The sequence below is a fragment of the Helicoverpa armigera genome, chromosome 12 (assembly GCF_030705265.1).
Source record: "Helicoverpa armigera isolate CAAS_96S chromosome 12, ASM3070526v1, whole genome shotgun sequence".
Classification (NCBI taxonomy): domain Eukaryota; kingdom Metazoa; phylum Arthropoda; class Insecta; order Lepidoptera; family Noctuidae; genus Helicoverpa; species Helicoverpa armigera.
The window spans coordinates 9,293,659-9,313,442 of record NC_087131.1 but is presented as its reverse complement, the minus strand read 5'-3'; the positions used below and the strand labels follow the sequence as shown (position 1 = coordinate 9,313,442).

Below are 19,784 nucleotides of genomic sequence, written 5' to 3'. Positions count from 1 at the left end.
TGACTTTTAATAATTAAGTTTATTGTTAAATAAAGAAATTGATCTAATACAATCTTTCTTTATTAATTCTTAAAAAAATCACCCCTGTATTCCTTTTCTAAGCTACTGGACGCGAACTGGACCATGGGTGGTCGCGAATTGGATTTTGTGGACGCAAACTGGGTAAAACGCCTAATTTTGAGGTTTATCGATTTAAATAGAAAACGTAAGATATTTCTAATACAACTGAAAGTTAATCTTAAAATAGAGTATATAAGGAATACATTACACAAATTTGACATGGAAATGAGTGCTGGAGCATTTTTATTATCGCCGTCAAACTTGCCAACTGCACTAAATGGTCGCCAACAGGCGAAATGACCCTACCTGATGCCTGCAATCGTTGTGCGTCGGATTTGCAAATTGCACATAGTACATAAGTATTAAGAAATTACTAGGTTAAACCATTGCGTACGACTGTGAGGACACGTCAGTAGTACTACTCGTAAAATAAAGCTATACAACGTTTTGCGTGAATTACTTTACAAAAAAAAAAAACATTATTTCACGTTGACTTAACGGCTTTGAAGCATTTTATATTTCAGATTAAGAATGGTCTTCATATGAGAAATTATTTCATCTCAAAGGCCATCACTATCATGTCTCGTTAAAATACAAAAAACGAAAACTACAAAACGTTATTAACATTAAGTTTTGTACATTAATCGTCTGTGATTTATTTTAAAGTCACAGCCGAAAGGATAAAGTATTAACATCGCTAATTTGAATCCTTTTACTTTTCTTATCGAGTAATTAAACCGAACCAGAGCGTTGAAGCGATTAATATGAAATAAATAAAATGCATATTGTTAACACAAAACCTATTAGGTACTTATTTATTTTGTACTGTAAGTATTACAATAGTTCAACGCGTAACAGTATTGAAAATTCGCGATAAGATAAACAAAACGGTTTCATATTTGATGCATTAAATTGTTACCTACATTTTAGCACTTGCACGATTTTTTTTTAAATTTTTAATGTTATCTTAATTATTTTATCTGCATTATTGTTTTCTAGTGCATGCATTTATTTTATCTGATGGTGAGAGAACGATACGACCATTTACCATCAAGAGCTTATATAATGAGCACACAGGAAGGTATGTTGCCACCACATGTACTAGCGATTACAGTTACATGTTGTTTAAATTCCACTCATACAGCAGATAAGCGGCTTCTGCAATCAACACTTGAAACTTTTAGCTAAGTAAATAGAAACCTCGCAATGGACTGCAGTACTTAATGATCGGCTGTTAGGCAACGTGGCTGTTCTTATCATCAGGATTTCTCGTTTAGCAACAACGGTAATGAGGTTTTTTACCTTTTTGTTTATTGCTTAAGTTTTTTAATCATTAAGATGTCTGAGTTTGAGAGGCAGCTATCAGAGGCCGTCGGAGAGATTTGAGAAATCTGTCATATTTCTCATCCGCAAATCCGCCAGCATCCGAAGCAATAGCTTCTTTATGTTAGGTCACAGCTAGGTTGACAGATTTTTTGCACTTCGTAGCCGCTAAAATGTGGAAGATTGCGACATCTCTACCTAGTTGCCAAAACTAACAGGCATTGACCAGATACGGTACATTGACGTTGAATACTGATAAGAATGTCTGATTGACGCTAAATTCGGACTAAAGGCCTACACGTGGCAAAAAAGTACAGTGATAAACACGATTACACATTTATTAAAACAGGATCTTATTTCAAATATATCTGGAATAAGTAACAGCCGCATGGATGGATTGATCATAAGGCTAAGCAAACCTTAGCGCGGTTGGTCTGTGGACGGATGAACTTCACATGACCAGTTCCTCCGTCTTTCATTTCTCCTCATTTGAAGATCTTTGGCAGTCGTTACGGATAAGGAAGAAGGCAGAATGGAAGAAAGCAGGTGTGACAATGATCATAGGTAGATGATGATCATATTTCAAACAAGAGATGGCGGCAAAGTAAATTGGGTTTAATAAGGATATTGATTTAAAAAAACATTGTTTACCATAGCGACGAGCAACAAATCAACTTTCAAATCATTTATTTTTATATCGTCATGGTCTACGGCATTTGATTAACATGTTCTAGCGACGCGGGCTGTGTGATTAGGCACGGCAAATTATCATACGACCCTGAGCTCTATGTTACGGCATTAAAAACTATAAAGGTATACGATTGCTGATTACAATTTTACTGCAACAAACGTACTAACCACTGGTTTACTAATTTACAGCAAAATAATCCTCCAGGGTATTTTTTATTTATTTAAGAATTCCCTAAGCTATGTAATTGTTAGAACAGTAAAGGATGTCGGAAGCTACAATTAACGTGGAGGCATAATAAGGAAACGCAAAGACAAAAGCCTGTGGCAGCCAAGGAACAATATATCACAATTAATTAGACCACAGAGTTTAAGCTTAGATTACTCCTAATCCTGTATAACCGACGGAAACGAAGTTATGAAGAAAATAGTTTAATATATCCGTGGCAAGGTTGGTGCGTATGTTCCGCGGCAGAAGTGGTTTATCCGACGTGTTATCAATCACGGCCAATTGTCGTGGCGGACTGAGCGTCCTGATAACTAAAATAATTAAGAGGAGAAGAGCATGACGTAATTCTGGTAATCTTGCCATCTGGAAAAATAGGCGTGGTGTGATAACGACGACGGAAATATGGATCAAGTTTAATTACCAAAATAAATTCCTGAAAAGTTAAGATGAATTATATAATTTTTTGAATGATACTGACTGAAAGTAGGCCTCATATCACAGATAAGACAGAACTCTGGGCACCAGGCCATGGCCAACTTCTTAAATTAAAAACAAAACTTGATTACATCATATTAAGTCTGAAAAAATTATCAGTAAATATCAAAATGTAGTGCATTATACCATTTTCACATGACACAATCAGTGGGGTTTTTAAAAACATTTTTTCCTACTTTACAAAACCTATATGGGATATTACCTACGCATCATACAACATTTTAAACTAGAGAATGTAAAGCAAAGTTGTATAATTATAAGGTAAGATTATATCTATTAGTCAGATAACCAGTATTGATTACACTTTCTCACTTGTGGAGCTTCTGTCAAGTCAAGGCTAACGGCTAACTAGGGTAGTCTAGCATTCTTTGATCCGAGGCAACTAAGTGAGAGTGACCTTATTTACCTAGTAATCTTTTATTGTTACTGTTTTACTTGTAGCAAAGAAATAAGATTATTTTGTGGTAGTGATAATTTAGTAGTAAGTATTTAGAAAGGAATATTGCAATAATAATATGCATTATTTATCAGATGGCAGTTTTTAAACATAAAAATATTGGGACAAAAATATGTATTTAAATAAAATTGAGGTTTTCTTTTATAAATACATAAAATACTGTGTTATCAATTTATGTAACAGGTATGTTGTCGGTTGTTATAAAACACTTCATGTAAAAGTTATTTTTATGATTGAAATAATAATAAGTTATTGTTTTTGTTATCAGTTTAAATACGAATTACCTGGTATGCTGAAATAAACTGGTTCTATTCATAGAAACAGTATGTACATCATAAATAGAACTTGTAGGTAATAATACATATAGATGTACAATGTACAGGTAAACTTTGCGAGTTCATTGTAACTATTGACATTAACAATCACATAGACATGAGAAAAATATGGATATCAGTGAATAGTATGGCTCAATATATTATTGTTAAACATAGCTTGGTTGCACATTTGTACAAATAAAAAAAAACCTTATGAATAAATAAATGTTTGTAATAAATTGTTGCAATGAAATAAAAGAGGATAAATAAAATGGTTCATTAAATTATTTCAATGAGTAGGTGCGTAATATCATGATTCTTTATACAGCATAGCACTGTAGTAAGTAAATAAAAAAGACTGCAATTTAATTAAAGAAGTTACATTTTAATGTAATGAATTATATCTTTGACCGTGGATCAATGACAGAAATCCAGTTTTCCTTAAGTTACCTACATTGGCTGTTACAATGGTCTAGGACGAACCTAAGTAAAAAATCAATCTAATATAATTTTGATACTGTTAATCATTATCCAGTACAATGGTTTTAAATGTCCAAAAATAGTATAGCCTTGTCTACACACATCCATTGACAAATATAGTAAAAGATTAAACCAGTTTACTATCAATCAGTAGTCAATACAGATTAGGGTATTTGCCTGCCCAATATTTAAACTGATAAGGGTATTACCAGCTGATACAAGTGATAACAAGTATTGCCTATTATCATTGTATTTATTATGTCATGCATCATTGATATTGTATAAGACGACTATCAGTCATTAATCATTTTTGTCTCATAGATTATTTTACTATAAGACCCAACTATGATAAATGCAAAAAAAACTTTTTTGAAAAGAAATTAAGCTGTTTTAAATAATATACCTAAGACCTTCTCCTAAGTCTGACGAATACCATGGCACAAACCGCATTAAAAACAGTTCAGCCGAACGTGAGAGTATTGCGCTCAAAAATATACACACATGTCAAATGAGAACCATCTTCTCTTGAAGTTGGTTAAGCTTCTAAAAATCAAAATAATTAAGCGTTACCTCACACAGTTAATAACAGTTGGAAGTGCGTTAATAATTTAATTATGATTAAAGATTATTTTTAGTTACTGTTGGTTAATTTCATAATTTCCTTCTATGCGCATAAATTACATGTGTGTGGTTTTAAACACTTTTGCCTTTATTTTAATTTTCTGTAATTTCAGCAACATTCACTAGAAAGTGAAACTTAAATGTTAATGTGCTACACTAGTGGTTTAATAGTTTGTTTTGTAGAATATCAGCATCAGGTATTCTTACTCAAGTTTTGTTTCAATAACTTTGGTGAGAATTTCTACTATATAATCAAAAATAAGTAAATTACATATTCATAACATAGAAACTATTTGAAATGTTGAATAGGTCATGTAAATAAGGTACAAATGACTCACCTTTTTGACAGTTTCCAGTTTGTGCTTGATTTCAGGGTCAGCTCCCGGTGCCAGCGCCACCGCCACGAACTTGTCAGAGCTGTCCGCCTTCGGGCCCGCCGGGGACACGTCCTTACTCGCCGCATTGTTACCAGCCGCCGGCTCCTCGATAGCATCCACTGGCGGCTTGCTCGGCCCTCGCGAAGACGACACAGAAGGTGCTACGTCAAACTGCGGCCTCTCCAGCACCTTCATACCCATATCCTCCTCAATCTTAGCCCTCAACCGGTTCCTGTCTTCAACTACGTGAGGATCATCACCCTCCTCACCATGACGAACCATCCCCACGACGGGAAACTCGCCAACATCATTCTGAGCGAGAGGAGGCGGCATGAGCAGCTCTGGACCAGCTTTCTGAATTCGTTTGTAAACATTGTAAACACTATCGTTCACACTATTGGAACTTTTAAACTCTGGTAAGTAGAACAGTGCCCCTAACCACACGATCCCGAATGTCAAAAGTACAGAAACAATCAAATATTTCTCTCGTAGGCGGAAGGAACGCCGAGAAATGGACGGCACAGGAACTCCATTTACAAAACGCTGGTATGTAGGCAAAATCCCCGTCATGTTTACGTAAACACAGAACCTACACTTAAATATCTAAAATAATAAATAGTGACAGTTTCCAGACAAACGACCCGTCACCCGTGGTCGCCATTAAAGAACTGCCAACTTGAAGAACTAACCGCAGGGTTACAAACAACAACAAAATAAACCTCCCAGGTTGTTTTGATTCATTCAAGATTTCTTTAAAAGGATCAGCAAATAATCAATAAATAGTGATTCATAAATAGTTATCATCATTCATTGTGCATAGAACTCGAATATTTTGATTCATTGACGATTATTTTACACTCAATCATTATTTCACATTATGTACTTTATAGACATCCCATCAACTAGACTTTTAATATGACAATAACTTGCTTGCTTATTTTTTTTCGATGAAACAATAATTTGTAAATGGAAATCATCTCATCTACAAAAACATATTTATAGGTAAATAAGAAGAGGTTTACACATTCTCTCGTTGCTATAATCGTTGTCTTTTATAATGTACATGTGATACAAAATAATAATACATTTTTAATGCAAGTATAGCATGCCTTAGTATACTTACATTGTAAAGTGATTTAAGTAGTCCCTATTCCTGAGGATTTTGTGTAGGTCTGGCAACATTAAATCAATGCTGGGGATACTAGTTCATATTACTAAAAACTTCTAAAATAGCAAGTTTAAAAAAAAATAACTATGGTAATAAAATATCTTTAGAAATAATACTAAACTAATTATAATTACTAACAATATTATAATTACCAAAAAAAGGATATTATCAGTGACTAGCTGACTGAAACTACTTATTTACTGGGAATGTAACAAAATTAAGTAAAATTGGCTTTAAAAACTTGCAGTCTATATATTCTGTAAGTTCTACGTTTGACAATCATTTTGTTTCAAAACATTGTAGCCCGATGATATGTTAAATAAAGGCATGTAAAATTATTTAAAAATCTACCAAAATACATTTTAACTTAATGTTTTTATCTGGCAATAAACGATTTTTCTCGTCTTTTTGACAAACGTCACTCTGGAGATTGTCATTGTCACTTTGACACTGACGTTACCACATAGTGTTACCACGACAATAGAATCGTCGACGTTTGCATCGACATGGATTGCCATAAATAAAAATAGAATAGAATAGAAAATCGTAATCGATTATAATTTCATGATAATTTCGTTCATGAATTTATGTTTTTTTTTCGTTCATTATGGTCTTCAATTCGTTTTAAAACATCTATAGGTAAAGTATTAATAAGATAGCACAAAATAGGATAGAAAGTGTGTATCATTCTTTGCCTATATTTTGTTATTTGACTGCCAAGTAAAGTTTTTATATGGGTCAGTACGTTTTAAGGATCGAATAGGTACCCAAAGAGAAAAACTGTCCGGCTATCACCAGGCGGTATCTTATGAGCCGTGATAGCATTAGTATTAGAGAGTAGGTCAATATTGTCCAAAGATGATGTATTATTATTTTTGCTACTATCATCTCTCGGGCCTTTTCCCTTTTGATTCGATATGTAGGTACTGAAAACTACAATAAAATAAGACATTGAGGTGGTAAACACAAGATTAGGTACCTCGTTGTCACTGCTTAAGTATCAAGATCAGGCTTAAGTATAAAAGCCTCCCCCAAGCTGGGGGTTGCCTACATTCAGCGCGCTTAGCATGAGTGCAGCAGCATCAGCGCAGTTTGCCTGCCCACAATATCCCACTAAGTGCCGTGTGATGGCTTTACTAACGCCACCAGTTGGTCGTCAGAGCCTTGTTCATTTTTAAGCATGGCGCACCACGGGCAGGCAGATCGCGGCTAAGTCGACCAAAGCATCGATTGGCGCGGCCTGTCCCTAGGTGGTCGTCGACAGGCTAAGTAGATTCCTAGTTCGAGTTTTGCAAATAACGTTAAATAAACTAATGGTCTTTGCCATTGCTTATATGTTTAGGCAGTTTCCCTAGATCATTCCTACATGTTTTACAAACCTGTTACCTATCCTGTTTGTGAGGCATAGGTCAGAAACAGCCGGTAGTGGCTAGTCAGGATATCAGATCTGTGGGGGTGTATATAGGTTTGCTGTAATAGCGCAATAAAAGTCTGAACTTAATTGGAAATAATTTATTCATCTTGCGATGTTGATGTCATTATCATTGTTTATTTATATTAAAAAAATACGAGTCTACTTTAAGGCACTTTAAAGAAATAGTTTAATTTCATACAAAACTTACAATTATAATTCTGCAATGTTATAAAAATATTTTCCCACATGAGATCAGTCAAGCCTTAATACAATAATCTATAATTTGTTTTATTACTTAACAATATTAATACATAGGTACATAACACTACTAACATCCCATATGGGTTCAAAATACAAATCTATTGTAATAGTTATACTATTGAGTACAAATTTTTCGCATCTAGCAATTTCTATTTATTGCTATGAGCGTGGTTTAAACCGAGACATGTAAAAATCACAGTCGGGGCAGTACATCGCCGGTGGGTTGATGGTTTTCTTGCGACATAAGTTGCAAACAGTCTTCTGCGGGGGCTGAGATTCGCCAGTCGGGTATAGAGGGTTGCCATTCATTTGTGGTGGTATTGGCGAATCTGTGCCACCCTTTGTGCCCGGCTCAAAGGAAACAGACTTCTTCTGCAACTGCTTTGGCGGCGGTATGTGTTGGTACGGATTGTAACCGTTCTGAGCATATTGGTACTGCCCCATTTGCTCGGTATTTACATTACTATCTACATTAACGTTTTGGCTATACACGGCGCGTTGGTGTTGCGTGTTGGCATAATGCCTCGTATCTTGAACACGCGGCTGACCGGAAGGATTGTCTACGTAGTAATTGTTAGACATTTTCTGTGGGAAATTATTGTAGTTATCGACCGGTACGTCACCGTGTGGTGGCGGTACCCTCTGGTATGGTGACTGGGTGTAGTGGTTTGTACTGTTCGCCTGTGGGTATCGACTAGAATATTCTGAGCTCGCATAGCTTGTCGGTGGGTTGTGGTAGCTCTGGTAAGCTGGCGAATTGGTGGGCACGCTTTGATAAGGCGAATGTATGGTGTTTGGCATATTGTGTGCGTATTGGCGGTTTGTTGTGTAGTTGTTGCTGGGCATCGTGGTGGCGGCCGATGTCTGCGGCACTCGGTGGTAGTAGGCGTTGTTGATGGCCTGATTCATTGGATGCAGCTGAGCGGTTGTGTGCCCGGCGTTGGGCACGGGTCTCTGAAGGTTGACGGGGTGTTTTGACATATAGGCGGGATTGTGCGTGGGCGTTAATCTGTTTGCAGGCGTTTGGCTAAAGTTCGGTGGGCTAGCGTTGCTGTGGTTCGGGTATACTGACGGTGGCTGATTGTATGGGATAGGGCTGGTGGTGTTCTGAGGTGTGCTGGAGGGAAGCGTTTGGTATATCTGATTACTGTTGACTCCGTTTTGATTTTGAGTAGTTTGTACTGGCGAGTTCGTCCCGTACACACTATTGTTCTTTTGTGCGTTAAATTGTTGTTGTAAACGATTCGGAGGCATCTGATAGGCTGGATAATTGTTTTGTAATCTAACGTACTCGGCGTGTGAATTCTCTTTAGGGACGAATGAATTTTGTGATAGTGATGATATCGTCGATCGTGATGATTGACTATCAAAAGAGTCTTGTCGCTGAAGTGACGGCTTGTCTGATTGGAGTGGCATTGTCGTGAGCTCAGGTTTGTTCATCGCAGATTTCAGTACCCTCTCTAAGATAGGGTTCGGGATGTAACTGTCGTCTTCCTGGTCTTCGGCGGTGGACACTAATATCACCTGGTCACAGAAGGACACTGATTTCTTTTTAGGTTTGGACCGGTCGCCGTAAGTGTTGTTGGCCGATTTCTGATCACACTGTTCTTCCTCAATTTGTTTGGGATCAATTGAGGATGCTGACGCACGACGGTTGAGTCCAGCGTTGGATTGGTCAGAACAGTTGATCACGTCTCTATTTCCACTCATGCCTACAAAACCTATATGTGTTCTGTCACCTTCTTGTGATTGGTTTTGAGTGTTATTTTCGAATCTGGAGGCAATATTCCTAACGCTATTTGTGGTTTCATACACATTGTGTGCTTCCATAGGACTCGACGATAACTGCCCCTCTAACGATCCCGACCTCTTTAATTTAAATGAGGCCTGTTTGGCTTGCAGTTCCTTCAACAGTGTTGGGTGGGTATTCTGCTTTTCAATTTGAGGCATTTGAGGAGCACATTGTTCATTTCTCAAAATTTGATTTCTCTTCTCCTGGAGGCTCGCCAGTAAGGTTCCTTTGGCCACTTCTAGTTCGTTTGGCATGGACATTTCACTAATGGTCTGAATCTTTTCGAGTTCGTCATGTAGTGGTGTTAGATCGATAGGTGGGGGCGGTGGCGGGAACTCTTCACTGGGTTGTCGCGAGTGGTTTACGGAGTTCATGGGGCTGGGGTAGGGTGGCAGCTCAAACATGGTGGGAGACCTGCGCGGCGGTGCACAGTCCACAACGTCCACACCCGCATCGAACGTGTGCGAGAGGTTCTGTATCGTGTTGTGAGACGGCATTATGGGTTGCATCGTGTCTCTCTTTACCGGGCTTTGCTCTTGGTGTATCATAGCCTTCGTAACCACAGTGTGGAAGTTCTGTGCTGGCGAAGTGTCTAACCTGTCATAGTGATTGCCAGGCTTTTCGTCATAAGGGTGCAAGAACGGTAGCGAATGCGGCTCGTCACCATACTGCTCCGAGAATCCACCGTCTTCTTCAATTTCAGATGGATAAGTACCCTTCCCATGTTCAGAATAAGCGTACTTGGAACCAGTGAGTTGGGACGTAGTGCGAAGTGGCGGCGGAGGTGGCACTTTGGCGGCTGTTAACATCTTGCCTGCACTGCCGTGGAAGCTCTTTCTCATCAGTTTGCTTCTTTCAAGGTTTGGATTAGTACCGCTCGCAACTGAGTATTCTAGGTGCCCTTCCGACAAGTAGCCGCTCAAGTTTGTCTTATCATCAATCGTCCGGCCGACTTCAGTGTCATCCACGGAAGATACGCGCTTCTCTTTGTTAGTGGTTTCGTTGTTACCATCAGCGCCTTCCGTCAAGTCTGGCATCGATCTGTTCTTCCTACGTATCAAACCGCCCATCAACAACTTTCTACGTATTTTATGTTGTTTCTTGTTAGCTTTCTTATCTTCAGCCGATTCCTCTTTCTTTTCTGTAGTCTTTACAACGGGAACTTCTTTTCGAGCTCGACTCCGGTCTTCACTTCTTGACCGCTTTTCTTTAACTTTGTCTTCATCCCTTGATTTGTGTCTCGGAGGTCGCTCGCGAGTCACTGTATCGATATCATCATCAATACATCTGGGTGATTTCTTTGAAGAGCCCTTCTTTTTGGGTAATGTGGCATAGATTTCGATTGTCATAGGTGTGGCTTCGAGACCGCCTTTTGTGTTTCTGATTGGGGCAGCCTGGGGTATTTCAGTTACTCTGGTCATACCAGCCATTCGCCTCTGGAGACTGCGTGCCCGCATTACGCATGTGTTGTGTTTCATGCGAGCAAATGTCACCATATGTCTATTATTGTAGGGAGCATCCATAGCCACACGAGCTTTTGTTGCGGCTGCATCGCATAACACTAGAGCTGTTTCATAATCAGCCGAATCCTCTGCGTTGCGAGACTTCTCAAGTAGCCTGTCTGCTTCTAAGCAAAGAGCCTCACATTCACCACGTGTTGTTATCTCTGGTATCTGCGCCAGTTGAAGGTTATGGCGCAGACCCTGTTGTAGAGGTAGGCTGTCTGTAGAGGATAGGGAGTATGAGTCGTAGCCGGCATCACAAGAACCGCCGCTAGACAGCTCTCCCTTGCGCGTAGGGCTGCCGGGCACGCTGCCCGCACCGCGACCCCTGGGGTACATGTAGGGGCTCTCGGCGGTGGAGGATGACGCAGATGACGCACTGTTGCGGTCACCGCTCCAGTTGCCAGAATCCCGCCGTGCTCGCGGCCTTTCTTGGGTGTCAGATCCAGACCCCGTACTCAGACTTCGATTGAGTTGTGCGCGTCGGTTGGCTTGAACTTCAAGCATGTTTTCTACAGCTTTCCTACTAACGTAGTCACTTTCATTGTCTGGGCCTGGCGTGACGGCCCGCCTAGCAAATCCGTTTGCGGGTCGTTCGGGTGCCGGCGTGACCGCTCGGCGAGGCTCGGGCGCCGGGAATGGAACAACATCTTTAGGAGCATGACGAGTGTCACACGGCGTTCCATCGACCGCAGCGTACAACAGAAGGAGCGGTTGGAATCGTCCTCTTTGACATTTCTCCACGACGTGTGACCACTCCGGTCCTATTTCTTTGACATCCGCGTCGTCGAAGTATATCCAGAGGCGGAGTTTACTATGGAAGAAGAAGGTGGAGTAGTGCTTGCCGTAGTAGGTGACGAGTCCGACGAGGCGGTGCGTGGCGCGGGCGGCCCAGGCTCGGTCGACGCATGCGTGGAAGGCGTCAGTGGGACGCAGCTCGGTGCCCAGCGCGGCGTACACGGCGGCCACGTGCTCCGCCGCCGGTCTCTCAGAGTCCCACACCATGCCAATAGATACCACCTCTGGACGATTCATTAGCGTTCTGCATATTTGAATCTTCGCTCCACATGCATTCTGCAAAAGGAACAAAAAAAGAACATTGTAATAATCGAACACTTGAACAAAAGTAGATATACATCTAAGTACGTAGCAGGTACAAAGATCATTGCATGTTTGTACAAGATAAACTGCAGAAATCATAAAGTGATTTTCTAAGACAAGTGTGGACTCTAGATATAACAAACAAACAGCACACTTACCGGACAGTCCCTGATATCGCCCATTCCTCCTGCTTTCCTCAGCAACAAGCCGAAACTGTCACCATGCTCGCCCAGAGCCGCTTGAGCTGTCAGCGCAGTAGCGGATACGTAATGAACCATCTGAAAATCAAATACATAACCAATTAATATTATTTACTTAACAAGTACGAACTAGGACACTAAAGTACTTAAGAACTACGACAAGTTTAACATTATTTAACACAACTAAGTAGAAGAGTTGCAGTTTCTAAGAGCTGAATATTTTTGAACAATAGCTGCTACATGTCCCAAGTTGCACGGGTATATGAAAATTACATATCTACGTAGGTACAAACATATCTACTACTACCTAAATCTCAGTAATGGTTTGATTTTGTCGGGAACAGAGAGGGACAGATATACAGGACTAGATAGGAATCTCACCTGAGTAAAAGGCAGAGGTTCCGAGGTAGCTTGACAGGCGCCGCATACGGACTGTTCGACGAGCATCATGGCGAACTTTCGGTGGGGTACGCAGTGCGGCGCTCGACACGCATCGTCATCTCTTCTGTCACCGGAGCCGGCAGCCACGTGAGCGTGGACTCGCAGGAGCAGGTGCTCGAAGCACTCGCTGGCGTCGGCCATGCAGCCCAGTTGGAAGCGAGCCCCGCCGCCGCCCAGGGCGCGCCGGAGACCGTCCGCGGCGGGTGCCCGTTCGGCAGACCATTGTAGCTGCGTGAATAGTTCCTGTCAACAAATAAGAAATATATTTAGATTTGGTCATGTTTTGGTAATAGTTTACTATCAAAAGAAAAAACAAATATAGTTTTTTCGTGGTAATTATAACTGGACACGCTTTAAAGAAAATATTTATAGGCAGTAGTAGTATTTAAACAAACATCGAACGATTTCACGTAAAAAAATCCACGGACCACTACAAGCCCTCCATAAAGAAAGTTGTGACCGACTGGCCGCTATGCAAATTCCAGTTTTAATATCCATACAATAAGATTGAATATAGCGATGACGGAACAAGAAACTGGAAACAAAACCAGTATGGCACGAATACGAGTTAAGGTATAGGTCACAAACACGGCGTGACCCGGCCGAGGCGATTTGACGTACGAAAGTAGATATATCTTGTAGTTTTACGATTTCGTAACCGTTAGAGTACTAAAAGTTATTCAACATTGTGTTAGATGGCTGCTTCAAGTGTATTTCTATAGTTAAGTAGTGTTTTACACAATTGAAGTGCTAAATCTTATGCTTTTCCCACTTTATAAACAAAAGCGCCGGAACAAACACAGCCAAACGAAAGCTTTACTTGCAAACATACTGGTATATTTATTTAACTTGTAGATAAAGATGAGCGCACAATTAAATGGCGTATGATCCGGTGCGGGGCGGACGCAGCTTGTGCGCGCCTTCCGTTACACGGGTTTATAAACTTGGCTAAACCAGCCGCGATGTTGGCCTGTTGCATTGGAACAACCTAAATATTGCGATGGTGTTTATCTTTCTAATTCACAATAGCGCTTGTTAGTTTGGCAGATAAATAGATATACCTATACATAGATGGTTTCTTTTAGTACACTTTGACTTTCAATGAGTGTTTATATTTTTGTCCTTAACAATGCAAGAGTAAAATAAAGCTTTAGGTCTTACAGTGTTCTAAGCTTTTCACCTGTTCTTCAATAGCACTTATTGTAGTTAATTCTATGAGAACATTTGTGTTAAAATTTCTAATTACCATTGCAATCAAGAATAACATTAAGTTCTAGTCATGCCTTACCCACAAAAAACGGTTACAACCGAAAGAAAAACACCTGCATAACTTATTTCCTGGCTCCGCTGTTTTTCATAAAGGCGATAACATACAACAGACATGCTAATTGATAACTGATTATGATAAAGCAAAATACACACAACTTTGTTAGTTCTAGTTTTAATGCAATTTGTATTATTAACAAGAAGTTGGCATGTTTCTCTCTATGTAAGTTAATATCTTTCTTCTTGTGTTAGTTTTTAGATTCAAAGGTTCTTCGTTATGGTAAGTGGCTGTTAATTGATGTTTCAATGTTAATGTCTAAATAAGACGTACATAGTTTCTATGAATAGATTTTAAAATGAATTTAAAGTAAGTCGCTTGACTACCTGCTTAAAATTATGCACTTGAATTCGAGGTCATTTCGAGGTGTATTTTAGGCAGAGCCATCTGATTTGAATAAAATAACTGCCAATTTTAACTACCTGCATACCTACTACTAAAGCAAGTAAAACTGTATTTTTCAAATTTTAAAGTTAAGGTTTCAAGAAGATTTTTGATACCATAATAAAATACAGAAGGATAAATTCTTATGTATTCATGGATTGGAGTATTGCCAACATTATTATTGGTTAACATCACAAAACCACACAAATACTCTGCTTATAATCAAGCCATTAAAAATACAGTATAGTTTTAATGTTTTACCCAACAAACCCGGAACCAATGCCTCATAGAAGACATTAGTAGCACAACTGTGAGAACGCGGACGCCTTTGTTACCCACGTGAGAATGATGCAGCCAACTGCACCCTGACCCTGCTTCTTTTATCTATACTAATATTATAAAGCTGAAGAGTTTGTTTGTTTGAACGCGCTAATCTCAGGAACTACTGGTCCGATTTGAAAATTTCTTTCAGTGTTAGATAGCCCATTTATCGAGGAAGGCTATAGGCTACTTTTTATTCCGGTACGGGAAGTAGTTCCCACGGGATGCGGGTGAAACCGCTGGCAGAAGCTAGTGTACCAATATATGGCAGAAATGATTCTACTATATAAAGGGGAAAACTGGGAAAATTGTACTTGTGCCATATACGTCTGTTAATGTGCGTGGGATATTTTTTTGTGTTGTTCATGCGTTTTTCTTTTGTTTAGAAGGGTTGCAATTGTTTGTTCCGTGCTTTGAGCATGAATGTGGATGGTTATAATGGAAGACGACCAAAGAAACGATGGATGGAAGAATGTTATTTCTGAGATGACGGCAGATAGAAGAGTATAGAATAACAGAACAACGCGCCGACCACAAATAAAAATCGGGATAAGGGAAGGAGGATGATGAAAAAGTTTGCAGTCTGTGAATAAGCGTCAAGTGCTTATTAAAGTACATACTTTAGTGGTTAGAAGTAGAAGTCATATGTTTTAAGTTTCATGACTCAGGTGAGTCGAGTTAGTTGATTAGTTCTTATCTAATCGCTTAAAAGCACTTCCACTTAAGCGACCGTTTAACGACGTTTTAAAGTTCACTTAGGTAGGCTAGTTAGATATTTCTTGACTCGTTTTAATAGAACGAAGTTAAATAATAATATATTATTCAAAGCTCGCTGCCTACTTCGATATAAGTTAATTTCCTGAGCACAACCGCCATAAAGGCTATATCTATCTGATGAATATTAACAAGTATAGGTATCGCCGCGTGAACTATGCGCGTGTTTCAAATATGAATAATAAAGCATAAGTTCCAATATAATGTTGGCGTATGTCACGAAGAAACAATAGCGGATTCAAGGCGCGAGTTACGCCGGAGGACGGCGCTCGCGCATACATACGTAAGTGGAAAATTTTATGTATTCCCGAGACAAATTGCCTTTGGAAGCATCGACACAATAGCCTTTGGGGGGTCAGCGACGAGCGACGCATCCACAACTTATTCCTCGACAGTTTATTAAGTAACTGTTTTGTACTTAGGGTAATATGCATATTTACCGTCTCGTTCACAAAGGGTCGTATAAATCTTCGTTTTAGTGAAAGGGTTTAGAAAATAGACGTTCTATGTATTTTGCAATGTAGGTAAGTATGTATGGTCGAACTTTGTAGTTTACAGTTGAACATCATTCACACTTTGCATATGCCTACTGAACACAATATTCTAGGTGTGCTAATGTCGTTTAATGATGGCAAAACGTATCGGTATAATAAGATCGAGATTGTAAATAATCAAGTACCAGTTCAATCTGCAATTCCAATAATTTAAATGCCTATTTACCGGTAAATAGGGCTTGGTATTAATATTCATGGACCGCATTTATTCCACAAAGAGCTCAGGTTGTGTTTAAATAAATAATTACACGTGCAATTAACTACCAATGAGGTAACGACATGATTACATTTGTAACTAAATCGTTGATGTCTTTTGTTCGCTGAGCACCGGCATGCTAAAATGTTATTTGAAATTGAAATAAACCATCAAATTGTAAATGAGTTGGTGGCAGAATTACAATAGTTTGAGTTCTTGTGCCTATATGTACAGAATTCCCAAATTTTAATCATGCATAGGTATATCATGACACGACTTCTGCTCGTCATAATATCACATATCGATAACAATTAAAATTATAGAAATAAGAAGGTAAGTACAATCTGAATACAGTAATTCGTAGATTTCTCAAAACTTACTCTAAACAGCGAAATAGTAGTTTGGCTGAGCGGGGATTCAGGCGGCTCCCTCCTCGCCGCGGACGAGGGTCGCGAGCGCGGGAGTGTATTATTCCTCACGCCAGCGAGCGAACCCGTCAGCAGCATATCCTTGGGAGGCAGGAGCTCCCGGTCCCGAAGACCTTCAATCTTCTGCTTCTGTATAGCAGTCCCACTCTTCCCTCCATCGCTGTTCTCCTTACGTTTGTACCGAAACTTGATCATCGTGATCTCACTGTAGTCCGCATCGCTCACTTCAACTCTTCACTCAATTCGCACCACACACTAATCCCGACGAATTCAGTTCCTCATTTGGATTCAATCTCCATACCTATCGCAAACAATGGCCGCAAACTAAATATACATTTGTCTTGTAGTCCGCAAACAACTCTATACGGCAATAAGTAACCGAAACACGTAGGGTTGAGAAACTTTTCATTTGAATTCCACTCCGCACGTAGGTACGCTCAGATATGCCTATATACGCTGCTTTGTTCACTACTGTAATGAAACTAGGGGCGACTGAAGCTCGCAACAGTTTTAGGAAACCTTAAGTTTTGGGCGCGAAAACGTCAGATGTCTTAAGGTAACAGGTGGCTACAAAAGGGCACAACTGTCGCGTTGCACAACACAAAAACACTAATAAAAGCACTGTAATTAAAGCCACGGATACTAGTTGTTATTAATAATGTTTCACGATAGTTTAATGAGTGATTTCAAAATAGTAAATGTGGATTGGGAGCGAACGCTCGACTCTCCGAAGGCTTTCGTGCAGACTGAGGAGAGACACGAGGCGAGGTGCGCGGGGGCGGGGCGGTCTACCTTCCAGGTACCATGTTTTTTTTCTAATCTATTGTTAACGTAACTCACGTGGGCCCTGCGTTGTCTCTGTCTTACGTCAAGAAGTTAATATAAGATGGTCTCAACCTTTTATGAGGACGCGAAGCTTTGTTTATATTTCAATAGCGATAAGCTCTAAAAGATCATAAAGTTACAAAATTTTAGGAAAGCTCCATATTTGTAGAACACGTGCTGAGCACATGAATTTAAGTAATTCTTACATAATTCCTATTATACGTAATATCTTGTTTTGGGATATTTTTGTTAAAATCCCACGTGGTCAAAGAAGTGGTCCCCCATAACAATATTAACATTTAATTTGTTAATAGTTTCAATTTGAAGCAACAGTATAAAAATAGATAGGTATGTTCATGTTTAATACACAAAGCGTTAAAATTATAATTAGTCTTGACAGAACACAAAACACGGTTCAATAAAAGGACTCACTCCCAAAAAATCCGTCACAATGATTCATACCCCAAAAATGTAAAGGGTCTACTGATCTCATTGATAAACGACCCTTGACGCCTAGATTGATAGTAAAAAATTATAAACATATTTTTTGTTCCAAACATTTTTATATAAGTAGTTCACATATTGAGAAGGTTTATGCGTAATATTTAATGGACTTTCACGCCACGTGAGTCAGTCTGTAAGTATGCCGAAGTTGTAAAATATGTGGTCAGTTTCCTCGTCGGACGACGTCGATGCGTAAGAAGGGCACCTCTTAAAACCACCCATTAAATACTTGACTAGAGTAAATATCAATCACCTATTAAGGCAGTTGTTACGTTAAAACTTTAAGTTATAAGTGCAACCTTTTCCAAATCAAGTCGTGAGTCGTAAACAAAAATAATGTCATCCGTTTCCTTTTTAGAAACTTGTGTTTCGATTTCAAAACGTAAACTTAATGTATGTTAATTCGATTGCTTCAAAATTACTTACACTTCCGAATACTGAGTGATTCATTCATGTTACGTATTCTTAAAACAACGGTTACTTTATAAGTTCAGAGCTTTGATTCTCAGAAGTGAGTTAAGGTCGCCTCTTAAGGAAAACCGAAAAACTGCGCCCACGCAAGCCAATTTTGGTCGTATTCTAGATTTACCATAGCGGCGTGTGAATGAGTTGAACTTTAGTGATAAATTAGTGACATTTACTAACGTTGCTTATTTGTATTCTAATCTAACTATGCGGCTAGAGCTCTGTGCATAGTTCTGTAGCCGTAATTATTACTAGTACTATTAACCTAACTATATTCGCAGTATGAATAAGTTTAAAGTTGCTAAGTAACAATTTAAGTTTTCAGTTGTTCATTAGTTCCTACATTTGGCAATAGATATTATTCCAACTTAAATACATTCAATCAGTTTCGATGAGAACAAAGACAATTTTCTCTATGAAACTTTCTTAAAACCACAAGAAAAACATTGAATAGGAAAAGTGTACATATAAGTATTTAATAATAAATGTGGCTTCAATAAGTCGGTGTTCATGAACCGTGAGAGGTTCTCACATGCGATCCAGTTACAACTACCCACTGCTCGTGTAGTCTGTGAGAAACGATCTTCTTTTTATCAATTAACTACTTCCCGCTTAATTAAAGATCCGGGATTCGCGATCGCATCTTAATCTTGGTAAGATTGTCATTTTATGTCGTTATAATGATGTGGTTTTAATTTGCGCATGTAAAGAGTTAATGGTTCTTGTAATGCAAATTGGCTCTCTGTTAACTAAACTTGTGTTATTCTTAGTTATTTTAGCTGTAAGTCTTTCATATTACATAAATAAATATGTAGGTACATAATGACACGTTAAAGTGAAGAAAATAATTATGTATTTCGATAAATTATGGAATCAGGTGTTACTTTGCAGAAAACATAAAATTTTAGGAAAAATATGTCTGTAATTAAGTCTTTTTGTTGCTAAGTACGGGGTGTAAAATTGCTAAATTGAGTAATGTGCCTTAAACAGCTATGGACCAAGAAAGATTACTATGTAGACAGGACTGTATTGGTGGAATTCCGTGAACTGCCTTAACAAAGACTAGGATTACAAGCGTCATAACATT

At 39.0% G+C, this 19,784-nt stretch overlaps 2 protein-coding genes across 5 annotated transcripts in view; both read right to left on the bottom strand.

The window, feature by feature from the left end:
* The window catches only part of LOC110383953 (mannosyl-oligosaccharide alpha-1,2-mannosidase IA), a 53,782-nt gene extending 48,055 nt beyond the window's left edge, over positions 1 to 5,727 (bottom strand). Inside the window, exon 1 of the mRNA XM_021344939.3 lies at positions 5,005 to 5,727. Coding sequence (XP_021200614.3) covers positions 5,005 to 5,613 — 609 coding nt within the window. The 5' untranslated portion in view covers positions 5,614 to 5,727. The remainder of the gene's footprint in view (positions 1 to 5,004) is intronic.
* A 1,981-nt stretch (positions 5,728 to 7,708) lies between these two features.
* The window catches only part of LOC110383912 (uncharacterized), a 74,196-nt gene continuing 62,120 nt past the window's right edge, over positions 7,709 to 19,784 (bottom strand). For 2 of the 4 annotated variants that reach the window (XM_049838590.2, XM_049838591.2), the window contains exons 2-5: positions 16,856 to 17,204; positions 12,863 to 13,165; positions 12,440 to 12,559; positions 7,709 to 12,254 (exon numbers count right to left, since the gene is read on the bottom strand). In XM_049838590.2, the coding sequence (XP_049694547.2) occupies positions 8,046 to 12,254; positions 12,440 to 12,559; positions 12,863 to 13,165; positions 16,856 to 17,098 (4,875 nt within the window). In that variant the 5' untranslated portion in view covers positions 17,099 to 17,204 and the 3' untranslated portion in view covers positions 7,709 to 8,045. The remainder of the gene's footprint in view (positions 12,255 to 12,439; positions 12,560 to 12,862; positions 13,166 to 16,855; positions 17,205 to 19,784) is intronic. The other 2 variants (XM_049838589.2, XM_021344874.3) reach the window with 1 other exon arrangement.